Raw genomic sequence first — 11,333 nt, forward strand, 5'->3', positions numbered from 1 at the left:
TGTAGTCCCAGCTACATGGGAGGCTGAGGCAGGAGAATGGCGTGAACCCGGGAGGCGGAGCTTGCAGTGAGCTGAGATCGTGCCATTGCACTCTAGCCTGGGCGACAGAGCGAGACTCCGTCTCAAAAAAAAAAAAAAGGAGGACACGTATTTGGGAGCCTCGGCCATGTTTCGCAGTATATCTGTAGGTCTCAGTGTGTGTGTGGCAGTGTGTGGGAGGCAGTGTACCTTCGTGTGTGTGTGTGCTCTACCTACATGCCTGAGGTATGATGTGGTTGTCATATCTGGGCATCTCTAGTGTGTGTGGCAGGCAAACATGTCTCATGTTGGAGGAAGGGAGATGTCTCAGCTATGTATGAGTGAGGTCTAAAAGGGCAGTGTTTCTGGGTGTCCGGGTGGATGATGTGCCATGATATTTCAGAGTCAGGATGGTAACATACCTGGAGTCTGTAGTAGGAGCAGGCAGCATGCTAAAATTGCAGGTGTGAGCAGCGCAGGTTACTCAGAGGTGAAGGGACAGAGTACCCAGATGCTGTGGGCACGGGGAATATTCTACCTGGTATTTGTGTGTGTGAGTGGCAGGGATCCTGGCTGTCTCTGCTGTGTCCCTCCCTCTGTACCTGAGTGTTTCTGATGACGTGCAGGTGGAGCTGGAGACCCGGTCTCTCTAGGGCCTACCCTGGGCCGAACATCTGAAGGAGAGTGCCCTCATCCTTCGGGACTCCTTCTCCGAACATGCTTCCTGAGGCCGGCTCCCTGTGGCTACTGAAGCTGCTCCGGGACATCCAGCTGGCCCAGTTTTACTGGCCCATCCTTGAGGAGCTTAATGTCACTCGGCCAGAGCACTTCGACTTTGTAAAGCCCGAGGACCTGGACGGCATTGGCATGGGCCGGCCTGGTGAGAGACCCCTGCCCCGAGGCCCTGGTGTCTCTGTCCACGGCCTATCAGTTGCCTTCCCCCACCACAACCCTCTTCCAGCCCTTTTCTTCCCTGTAAGTCTCTCCGCACTCTTCCCCACCCCCACCTCCACCCCAGCCCTGATTCTGGCCTCCCACAGCCCAGCGCAGACTGTCCGAAGCTCTGAAAAGGCTACGTTCCGGGCCTAAGTCTAAGAACTGGGTCTACAAGGTGTGTGTTCTGGGTGGGCAGCTTGGGCCTGGGAATGAGGTGGCTTGAGGGGCAGGGAGGGGGCTGCAGGGCTCTGCATATCGGATTTCCCATCCCTGTTTCAGATCCTTGGAGGTTTAGCCCCTGAGCACAAGGAGCCCACCCTGCCCTCGGACAGCCCAACGCACCTCCCTGAGCCAGAGGGGGGCCTCAAGTGTCTGATCCCAGAGGGTGCTGTTTGCAGAGGGGAGCTGCTGGGTTCGGGCTGCTTCGGTGTGGTGCACCGAGGGCTGTGGACGCTGCCCAATGGCAAGAGTGTGAGTGTCCAGGGAGCCCACTTCATCCAGGCCAGCTGTCCCCTCTGTTCTTCATGCCCACAATGCCTAAAGTTGCTTCCCCCCACCTCCAGGTCCCAGTGGCTGTCAAGTCCCTCCGGGTAGGTCCCGAAGGCCCGATGGGCACAGAACTGGGGGACTTCCTGCGCGAGGTATCGGTCATGATGAACTTGGAGCACCCACACGTGCTGCGTCTGCACGGCCTTGTACTGGGCCAGCCTCTGCAGATGGTGAGCAGATCCAGCCGCTGGTTCCCGGGACAGCCGTGCCGCAGGAGAGTGCGGCAGGAGGTAAGCTGGGACCAGTGGGTCCGGCTCACGCGGCGCGGTGCTCCCTCCTGCAGGTGATGGAGCTGGCGCCACTGGGCTCCCTGCACGCGCGCCTAACGGCCTCGGCCCCGACACCCCCGCTGCCCGTGTCCCTGCTCTGCCTCTTCCTGCGGCAATTGGCGGGAGCCATGGCGTACCTGGGGGCCCGTGGGCTGGTGCACCGAGACCTCGCTACGCGCAACCTGCTGCTGGCGTCGCCGCGCACCATCAAGGTGGCTGACTTCGGGCTGGTGCGGCCTCTGGGCGGCACCCGGGGCCGCTACGTCATGGGCGGGCCCCGCCCCATCCCCTACGCTTGGTGAGCGCGGGCCTGCGGGGGAATCGGGCTCTCAGCCGTGCGAATCCGGTGGGCAGCAGCCGAGGGAGATCGGAGGGGGCTGGGCTTCTGAGGGAAGCTGGGACCAGAAGGGTTATCCTCCTAGGAAAAGAGGACTTTTGTGAAAGATGGGAGCACTCCGGGGTGCTCCGTGGAAGGTGAGCCGCCGAGGAGCACGTGTCCGGCCCCTTTCAGCTCCACTTCCTTCCGCAGGTGTGCTCCAGAGAGCCTGCGCCACGGAGCCTTCTCGTCTGCTTCGGACGTGTGGATGTTTGGGGTGACATTGTGGGAGATGTTCTCCGGGGGCGAGGAACCCTGGGCCGGGGTCCCACCGTACCTCATCCTGCAGCGGCTGGAGGACAGAGCCAGGCTGCCTAAGCCTCCCGTCTGCTCCAGGGCCCTCTACTCCCTCGCCCTGCGCTGCTGGGCCCCCCACCCTGCTGACCGGCCTAGCTTTTCCCAGCTGGAGGGGCTGCTGCAAGAGGTGGGAACCCCCTACCTCACCAGATACAGTCCCTCTTCCCTCCATTCGTTCTCCCAGGGCTCCATGCAAGGACTAACATATCCAGATGCCTGTGCTGGGCTCTGGGATTCAGCTCTGAGCAAAACAGATGCAGTCCCTACCTGCAGGGAGATCAGAGCCCTGAGGAGGCAACTTGGGGATACACAGATGCAGACTGAAAGGCTGAGGTCTGTGTCTGGGCCAGAAAAGGGGCATAGAGGAGACAGCACTCAGTTACAGTCATGTTGACAGGCAGAGGAAGAGAGGGACTCAGTGTGGGAGGGGGAAATAGAAGTAATGAAGCCGCAGGCCGGGGCACGGTGGCTCACCTCTGTAATCCCAGCACTTTGGGAGGCAAAGGTGGGCAGATCACCTGAGGTCGGGAGTTCAAGACCAGCCTGACCAACATGGAGAAACCCCGTCTCTACTAAAAAATACAAAATCAGCTGGGCGTGGTGGTGCATGCCTGTAATCCCAGCTACTCGGGAGGCTGAGGCAGGAGAATCGCTTGAACCCGGGAGGCAGAGGTTGTGGTGGGCCGAGATCGCGCCATTGCACTCCAGCTTGGGCAAAAAGAGTGAAACTCCATCTCAAAAAAATAATAATAATAATGAGGCAGCAGAGTGAGCAGGAGCTGTGTCATGGAGGGCTTTGCAAAGCGTGTTAAGCTAACACATACAGCACTTGACCTGTGCAGGAGACTGCACTGTGAGCTTTACATGGGTGTGTATGCAGATTCGCTCATTTAATGCTCTCAACCATTGGATGAGGTAATTATTATTATTATTATTATTATTATTTTCTTTTGAGACAGAGTCTTGCTCTGTCACCCTAGCTGGAGTGCAATGGTGGGATCTTGGCTCACTGCAACCTCCATCTCCCGGGTTCAAGCAATTCTCCTGTTTCAGCTTCCTGAGTAGCTGGAACCACAGTCGCCTGCCACCATGCCTGGCTAAATTTTGTATTTTTAGTAGAGATGAGGTTTCACCATGTTGGCCAGGCTGGTCTCGAACTCCTGACCTCGAATGATCCACCCGCCTCGGCCTCCCGAAATGCTGGGATTACAGGCATGAGCCACCATGCCTGGCCTGGATGAGGTAATTATTATTATCTCCATGTTACTGATGGGCAGTTGAGGTACTGAGAGTTACCTAAAGTCACATGGTAAGTGGAGGAGTTGGGATTTGAGCCAGTGGATTTGACTTCAGGGCTGTTCCCTAAGCTGCTACACTCTACCACTAAAGTTTAGTCTTGACTCTGAAGGCATTTGGGAGCCAGGGAAGTCTACTAAGCAGGGGAGTTACAAGCCACTCTGCCCGTGACGGCACTCTGGCGTGGCGCAAGCATGGATTAGAGGGATGATGCTGAGGCTGGGAGACCAGGTAGGCAACAGTGGCTGTGAAGCAGAAGGAAGATGAAGAGGTCTGGGTGAGGGTAGAGGCAGTGAGGCTGCAGAGGAGTGGAAATTTCCCAGAGGGGCTTGGGAGGCTGCTCTGACGGGCCTGGATGAGGAGTGAAAGCAGTGTACAGGATGACGCTCCTGTTAGTCCCCCTAGGTAGAGCTAGGGCCCTCGCTTGCTCTCCTTGAGCCCTGACCTGTTTGTCATGGGATCCAGGTCTGCCTCCCTCACTGAATTACAACTCGGGGACAGGGAGATTCCCACCTTGGGCCCAGCACAGATGACATACAGAGTGGGGTTTTTCTTTCTTCCTGCTCCCATATTACCTTTCTGACTCAGGCCACAAGCCCAGCCACCTTTTCCTCCTGTCTCCACAGGCCTGGCCTTCGGAAGGATGCTGTGTGAGGGATGTCACAGAGCCAGGCGCCCTGAGGATGGAGACTGGTGACCCCATCACAGTCATCGAGGGCAGGTGACAGTCCCATACCTCCCAAGCATCCTCAGGAGGAGGATACCCTCGCAACCTCATTCCTGATCCCTTCCTTCTCTGCTTCTCTCCAGCTCCTTAACCCTGATCTTCTGTCTTATCTCCTCTCCCCACTGGGTCCTGAAAGCTCCAGCATGGTCCTGGCCTCCCTGCTGGAGCCACTGCTGGCCCATAGAGCCTTATTGCATTAGGGAAAATGCTTCCCTTCCTCTAGGCAGATGCAGCTCCAAGGCACATAGCCTAGTGGTGAGCTGACTGAGGGCCAGGGCCCAGCCCTAACTCTTGCCCTTATGCCTATCCCATTTACCAGCTCCTCTTTCCACAGCCCCGACTCCACAATCTGGAAGGGCCAGAATGGTCGCACCTTCAAAGTGGGCAGCTTTCCAGCCTCAGCGGTGACGCTGGCAGATGCGGGGGGCTTGCCAGTCACCCGTCCAGTTCACAGAGGCACCCCTGCCCGGGGAGATCAACAGCCAGGAAGCATAGATGGGTGAGGACCTGAAAGGGTGGGGGACGGGGTAGGCTGGGAGAACTGATGAAGTCCAGGAGATTCTCTGGAAAGGAAGCTTGGGGACAGGACCAGAATGAAGCTGCAGCCTGCACCCTGGGCGCTGCATCTCCTAGGTTCCCCCGTTAGTTTTTTTGGGAGGGTGTATTGATCTGTGGGGTGGGGAGGGTTGGTGTGGAGGACGAACTGGATCCCTCTCTGACAGAGACAGAAAGAAGGCAAATCTTTGGGATGTGCCCCCAGCACGGGGCCAGAGGAGAAACGTGCCCCTGGAGAGGATGAAAGGTGGGTGTGGTGGACTCCAGAGTCTCTGAGATCAAGACCAGCCCGTCAATTCCGACCCCCTGCCCTGATCCATGCTCTTGCATCTATTATTTCCTTCCTCTGAATTCTTTCTATTGGCATCCTAGCTATACTGTGAAATCTTTTTTTGTTTTTGTTTTTTTGAGACAGAGTTTAACTCTTTTTGCCCAGGCTGGAGTGCAGTGGCGTGATCTTGGCTCACCACAACCTCTACCTCCCGGGTTCAAGCAATTCTCCTGGCTCGGCCTCCCGACTAGCTGGGACTACAGGCATGCGCTACCATGCCCGGCTAATTTTGTATTTTTAGTAGAGATGAGGTTTCACCATGTTGCCCAGGTTGGCCTTGAACTTCTGACCTCAGGTGATCTGCCCGCCTTGGCCTCCCAAAGTGCTGGGATTACAGGCGTGAACCACTGCACCCAGCCCTATACTATGGAATCTTTTTTTTTTTTTCTTGAGACGGAGTCTCACTCTGTTGCCCAGGCTGGAGTGCAGTGGCGCGATCTCGCTCATTGCAAGCTCTGCCTCCTGGGTTCATGCCATTCTCCTGCCTCAGCCTCCTGAGTAGCTGGGACTACAGGCGCCCGCCACCACGCCCGGCTAATTTTTTTGTATTTTTAGTAGAGACGGGGTTTCACTGTGTTTTTCAGGATGGTCTCGATCTCCTGACCTCCTGATCCACCCACCTTGGCCTCCTAAAGTGCTGGGATTACAGGTGTGAGCCACCGCGCCCGGCCTACAGTGGAATCTTAAAAGACAGGAAGCCCTCCTGCCTTCCCTACTGTAGAGCACCTCCACACTCTGGGCCCTCTGCCTACGCCTTGGTGTCCATTTGCACATCTGTCTCATTGTCTCACCTGACACATGAACCACCCAGGGACAGGGCTGGCTAGCTCATCTGCAAATGCTTGCAAAACCATCCAGCTCCGCACAGATGAAGACAGAGAGTGGGGCCAGGCATGGTGGCTCATGCCTGTAATCCCAGCACTTTGGGAGCCCAAGGTGGGTGGATGGCTTGAGTCCGGGAGTTTGAGACCAGTCTGGGCAATGTGCCGAAACCCCATCTCTACAAAAATACAAAAATTAGCCAGTCGTAGTGGCATGCACCTGTAGTCACAGCTACTCGGGAGGCTGAGGTGGGAGGATCGCTTGAGCCCAGGAGGTGGAGGCTGCAGCGAGACGAGATCAAGTTGTTTCTTTCTCAACTGTGCAGGCATTTCCAGGAGTCTGGAGTCAGTTCTGTCCCTGGGTCCTCGCCCCACAGGGGGTGGTTCAAGCCCCCCTGAAATTCGACAAGCCAGAGCTGTGCCCCAAGGACCCCCTGGCCTGCCTCCACGCCCACCTTTATCCTCTAGCTCTCCTCAGCCCAGCCAGCCCCCGAGGGAGAGGCTTCCCAAAAAAAAACCCCCACACAATCTCCCCATGGGAGCGCCTGGAGCCGGTAAAGCCGCCGCCCTCTCTGGAGGCCTCTTGCCTGACCCTGAGTTGCGGAGGAAGATTATGGAGGTGAGGTCTCACTGAAATGGCCTGGTGGCCACAAGGGGCTACAGGCAGGGGCAGGGGCCTGAGTGGGGCTTTGTCTGTTACAGGTGGAGCTGAGTGTGCATGGGGTCACCCACCAGGAGTGCCAGACAGCACTAGGAGCCACTGGCGGAGATGTGGTTTCTGCCATCCGGAACCTCAAGGTAAAGCCAGTCCCTTCTCTTGGGGTCCCTCCTCTCCTGCCCCTGCAACCTGGCAGTCAGCTACAGCCCACCCTCCTGCTTTCACAGGTAGACCAGCTCTTCCACCTGAGTAGCCGGTCCAGAGCTGACTGCCGGCGCATCCTGGAGCATTACCAGTGGGACCTGTCAGCTGCCAGCCGCTATGTCCTAGCCAGGCCCTGAGCTCAGCTTCTGCAGGCACGGATACCAGCATGAAGAGCCTAGGCCCCGGAGGGCCTGGCCACATGGGACTAAACAGAACCAGAACAAGGTCCTGACGGGGGTAGACTTTCCACCTGGGGAGATCCTACCTGCTATAGGCACGTAGCGTGAAAGCTGATATGCCTGTGTGCCAAGGGACTGCTGGGACAATGGTGGGAGGCACTGGCAAATGTCTCCTCCCTCCTATGCTCCTTGGCTTCTGAAGGCTGAAGCTCCTTTGGCTTGGCCAAGAAGGATCTAGTCTGCCCACTACATTCTCAAACAAGAGGACTTGGAGGAAAAGAGCTGCTGTACATCATATCCAGAGGAAGCTTCTACTCACTAGAGAGGATCAAGGGGTCACACTGGACCATGCGAACAGCCATCCTGAACTGCCATCAGCTACCACACTGGACTCTGTGGGGCAGCCATCCTGGATGATGGAAGCCGCCATATTGACTTGGGGTATAGGCCCAAACTGCCTTCATTTGGTCCAGGGCCATCGTGGGTGATGAAGATTGCTCTCTTGCACTCAAGGACATTTGATGCTGGTAGTATGGATTATGAGATGGGCTAGCCCCTGCCCCAGCCCAGCTCTCACATTCTCCTTTGTTTTTTCCCATATCAACTTCTTCTACCCTCCCCTATTACATACATCTTTCAATGTCCAAAAAGTTACAAAGTTTATATGAATGTAACATATAAAGATGCAGCCTTTTTCCTAGGGCAAGGGAAGGAAGGGCGGTTACATAAGGCACAGGAATCGCAGCAAGCACCAGCTGAGGGCAGGGCCCTAGTGGGAGAGGAAGTTGGCACTGGGGTCCCCCTGCAGCTGCTGATGGGGAGGTGGAGACCCCGTTGAAGTGCCATGGTCTGAGGCTGAACTAATTGGCCAAGCAGATGCTGGGGGGTGGTTATGTCCACCATCTTTGGTGCAGCTTACCCTTCCCCACCCCAGCCCTCTTGTAAAACCCCAGAGTCCTGGGTTCCAGAGGCCTCCTTTGAAGCAGAGGCCCTGGAAGGGGGTGGGAGGGAGTGCGTGGGGAAAGCGTGAAAGCTGATATGCCTGTGTGCCAAGGGACTGCTGGGACAATGGTGGGAGGTAGCAGGAGAGGGGCTCTCATACATACCCCTCCTTGGGTACCACAGGGGCAGGAGGCCAGGGAGTAGGGTAGGGGTGGGGGCCCCCTTCTGTCCCCTGCAGTGTCCATGGAGGAAAGGGGCCGCCCGGAGGAGGGGCCAGTGCAGGCAACCATCTGGAGTTCTTGTCGAGGTGATGGTCTCCTCACACCATGGTGGCCTCTAACTGGTGACAGCAGAAGGCCCCGCGCCTCCTCGCTTCTCAAAGAACATGTAGTCCTAAGAGGAGGCCACTGTCAACGGGAGATCCGGCTGGGCCAGCCAGCTCGGCTGTCACAGGCCAGCTCTGGAACCTCAACCCCCACAACACCTATCCCTGACTTTCCCCTAGCAAGAGGCCAGGTAATGCATAAAGCTTCGAATAACAGCAAAGGACAGGCAGGCGGGGGGGCAGGGGCAGCCAACTCACAATGAGGAACGTGGCTCCCAGCAGCACAGCCTTCACCCTCACATCCAGGTCCAGCGGGAACTGTAGGCCAAAGTCATCTGCATCCGTGAAGGCTTCTCGGACCAGGCCCCCCCACTGCTTGCTGATGCGGCCCACACTGCGGGATTCATCCCGAGTCTTCACCTGTTAGCCGGGAGGGAGGAAGGACCCAACTAAGGAGGAGGCAGCCAGTCTCACCTGCTCCAGTCTCACTCCCACAGTCGCATGTATGGATTTGCAGGGTCTCCACTCAGTGAATCTTCCCCTCTAGAGGTCACCCAGTGATCGCTTTCCCAACTGGTTCCCATCACAGAGTATGACAGCTGGGGAAACTGAGGCACTCTAGATCACGCTGTGAGTCTATACCCAAAATTAGGATTCAGACTCAGATCTGCTGCTATCCAAAGGCGATGCATGACATAACTGAACATCAGTGGTGGGAGAAATGGAAGCATGATATAATCCAACCCCCTGAGGGTATGGCTGTTTGCTAGGTTTGCTCTGGTTCCCAATGCCCCTGCCACCCACAATTGGCACAGTTTATGCCCTGCACAAAGTTACCTGGCCAAAAGGGCAAGGAAAGCTACCAGAATCCTGGCTGTACTTCACCAGCCAGGAAGGCTCCTAGAAGGCTGTCTACCCCAAAGAGTACCTTTTCTCTAATCTGCAAAGTAGGGGAGGGCCTTGCCCAGCACTGCATGAGAGCCTCATCTAGAGGGGATACACACCTATCTACTGTGGGGAGGGGCAGCAGGAAGTAGCCTTTGAGGACCACACTTTCCACTGGCTTCTCTGAGCCACACAGCAACAGGCCCTGCCAATGTGGGTAGTTACTCCCCGTGACTTCCTGGTCCTTTTCCTGTGCTCATTCTCCGGGATTAGAACTGGAGTGATTTCCTTTTGTGTCATTCCCATCCCCTTCCTGCACTGTCCTACAGCTCTGGGGCACTTCCTGCCGTGGTCCTAAGGGTGCAGCCTCAAGTATGGATCATTTCTAATTATGTAAAAGGGACACTGGCCCTATGAGAACCCCACAGCCTATACATTCCCATCCGGAGATCACACAGTTATTACATCTTATTCCCAACTGGCTCCCATCACGGAATCTCCCTCTGGCTACCAAGGTGACTCATTTTTGCAAAGTAACCTTAGGTAGGGTACCTCATTAGAAGCGTTGGAAAGTCTACTGGATTATACCCGTTGTTTATCCCTTATCTGCACAAGGAATTATCCCTTAAAGAACTCAAGGGTCGGCCGGGTGCGGTGGCTCATGCCTGTAATCCCAGCACTTTGGGAGGCTGAGGCGCGTGGATCACCTGAGGTCAGGAGTTTGAGACCAGCCTGACCAACATGGAGAAACCTCATCTCTACTAAAAATACAAAATTAGCCGGACATGGTGGTACATGCCTGTAATGCCAGCTACCCAGGAGGTTGAGGCAGGAGAATTGCTTGAACCTGGGAGGCGAAGATTGTGGTGAGCTGAGATCATGCCATTGCACTCCCACCTGGGTAACAAGAGCAAGACTCCATCTCAAAACAAAAAAACAAAACAAAACAAAAAGAACTCAAGGGTCTGTCTTCTAGAAACCGAGGTGCCTCCCAGGCCTCACCTTTCTCTGAAATTCTCACCACTTGGGATCTCTAGCTTCCAGGTTGGTGACAGGAATACACAGTGAGAAGGATATATTGGATTTCAGAATGGCAGGGGCATGTGGATTCTACTTTAGCAGGGCAGGCCACAGGATGTTAACATGTTAAAATTGTGCTTGCTCCAGGGCCTGGGCTCACAAACTCATACACAGCAGCCACATGGGCCCAGCCCACACAGACTTAAGCATCCTTCACCCCAAATCCAGGCTGGCCTTAGATTTTTTTTTTTCTGCCCATCTCAGGGCCACGTGTAATAATCAACATTGCTCCTGAAAATGAAATCCTCGTTGTTATGCTTTTATAAGACCACGGGGCCATTCTATTTCCGAATGGAAGAATGCTGCAAATGTGGTCGGAGTCACAGTGGATTTGGATTGATGAGCTCAGGGTCTTGACCTTAGTGTTAACTACCCTGCCTCATGGAAGCATCATCTAGGTTTACAAAGGTCCCAAGAACCTCTAGTATTCCTGATACCTCAAAGTTGGTGTCTGTGCCACAGCCACAGGTCCAGCAGGGCCCCACCACTCGCAGGACTGTCTGGCGATCAGCATCCTGGATGGAGAACTTGGGGAGGAAGGGATGCCAGGTCTGTAGCACGTGGCCGATAGTGGTACCTGGGGGAGCCTGTACTTCCATCTGGAGTGGGAAGCAGACAGGGTCACTGCGGAGGCAGGGGTCCCAGCTCTATCATGTGTCTATTTGGCCCTCATTAAACCTCCCATCCCCATCTGCCCACTCCCACCTGATCCAGGCCTCATCTCAGGTGGACCTCATCATTGTCCCGCCCCACCAAGGCCCGCCCTCCCGGCCCCTTTCCTCCTCCCACCTCCTGGAGGCCACAGGGGCAGCAGCTGCAGCCACAGTGCAGCGGGCGGAGCAAACGCAGCACCTCGCGGTCCCCGGGGTCGGCCAGGCGGACACG

At 56.1% G+C, this 11,333-nt stretch overlaps 2 protein-coding genes across 2 annotated transcripts in view; one reads left to right on the top strand and one right to left on the bottom strand.

Annotated features, from left to right (window-relative positions):
• The window catches only part of TNK1 (tyrosine kinase, non-receptor, 1), a 9,421-nt gene extending 2,116 nt beyond the window's left edge, over positions 1–7,305 (top strand). The window contains exons 2-13 of the mRNA XM_011958507.1: positions 645–898; positions 1,059–1,129; positions 1,234–1,425; positions 1,518–1,673; positions 1,787–2,070; positions 2,302–2,572; positions 4,368–4,462; positions 4,803–4,967; positions 5,191–5,270; positions 6,502–6,794; positions 6,878–6,973; positions 7,061–7,305. Of these exons, the coding sequence (XP_011813897.1) occupies positions 736–898; positions 1,059–1,129; positions 1,234–1,425; positions 1,518–1,673; positions 1,787–2,070; positions 2,302–2,572; positions 4,368–4,462; positions 4,803–4,967; positions 5,191–5,270; positions 6,502–6,794; positions 6,878–6,973; positions 7,061–7,174 (1,980 nt within the window). The 5' untranslated portion in view covers positions 645–735 and the 3' untranslated portion in view covers positions 7,175–7,305. The remainder of the gene's footprint in view (positions 1–644; positions 899–1,058; positions 1,130–1,233; positions 1,426–1,517; positions 1,674–1,786; positions 2,071–2,301; positions 2,573–4,367; positions 4,463–4,802; positions 4,968–5,190; positions 5,271–6,501; positions 6,795–6,877; positions 6,974–7,060) is intronic.
• A 545-nt stretch (positions 7,306–7,850) lies between these two features.
• PLSCR3 (phospholipid scramblase 3) overlaps positions 7,851–11,333 on the bottom strand; it is a 4,854-nt gene continuing 1,371 nt past the window's right edge. The window contains exons 6-9 of the mRNA XM_011958633.1: positions 11,238–11,333; positions 10,886–11,047; positions 8,742–8,903; positions 7,851–8,551 (exon numbers count right to left, since the gene is read on the bottom strand). Of these exons, the coding sequence (XP_011814023.1) occupies positions 8,495–8,551; positions 8,742–8,903; positions 10,886–11,047; positions 11,238–11,333 (477 nt within the window). The 3' untranslated portion in view covers positions 7,851–8,494. The remainder of the gene's footprint in view (positions 8,552–8,741; positions 8,904–10,885; positions 11,048–11,237) is intronic.

Source organism: Colobus angolensis, unplaced genomic scaffold (assembly GCF_000951035.1).
Source record: "Colobus angolensis palliatus isolate OR3802 unplaced genomic scaffold, Cang.pa_1.0 Scaffold47, whole genome shotgun sequence".
NCBI lineage: Eukaryota > Metazoa > Chordata > Mammalia > Primates > Cercopithecidae > Colobus > Colobus angolensis.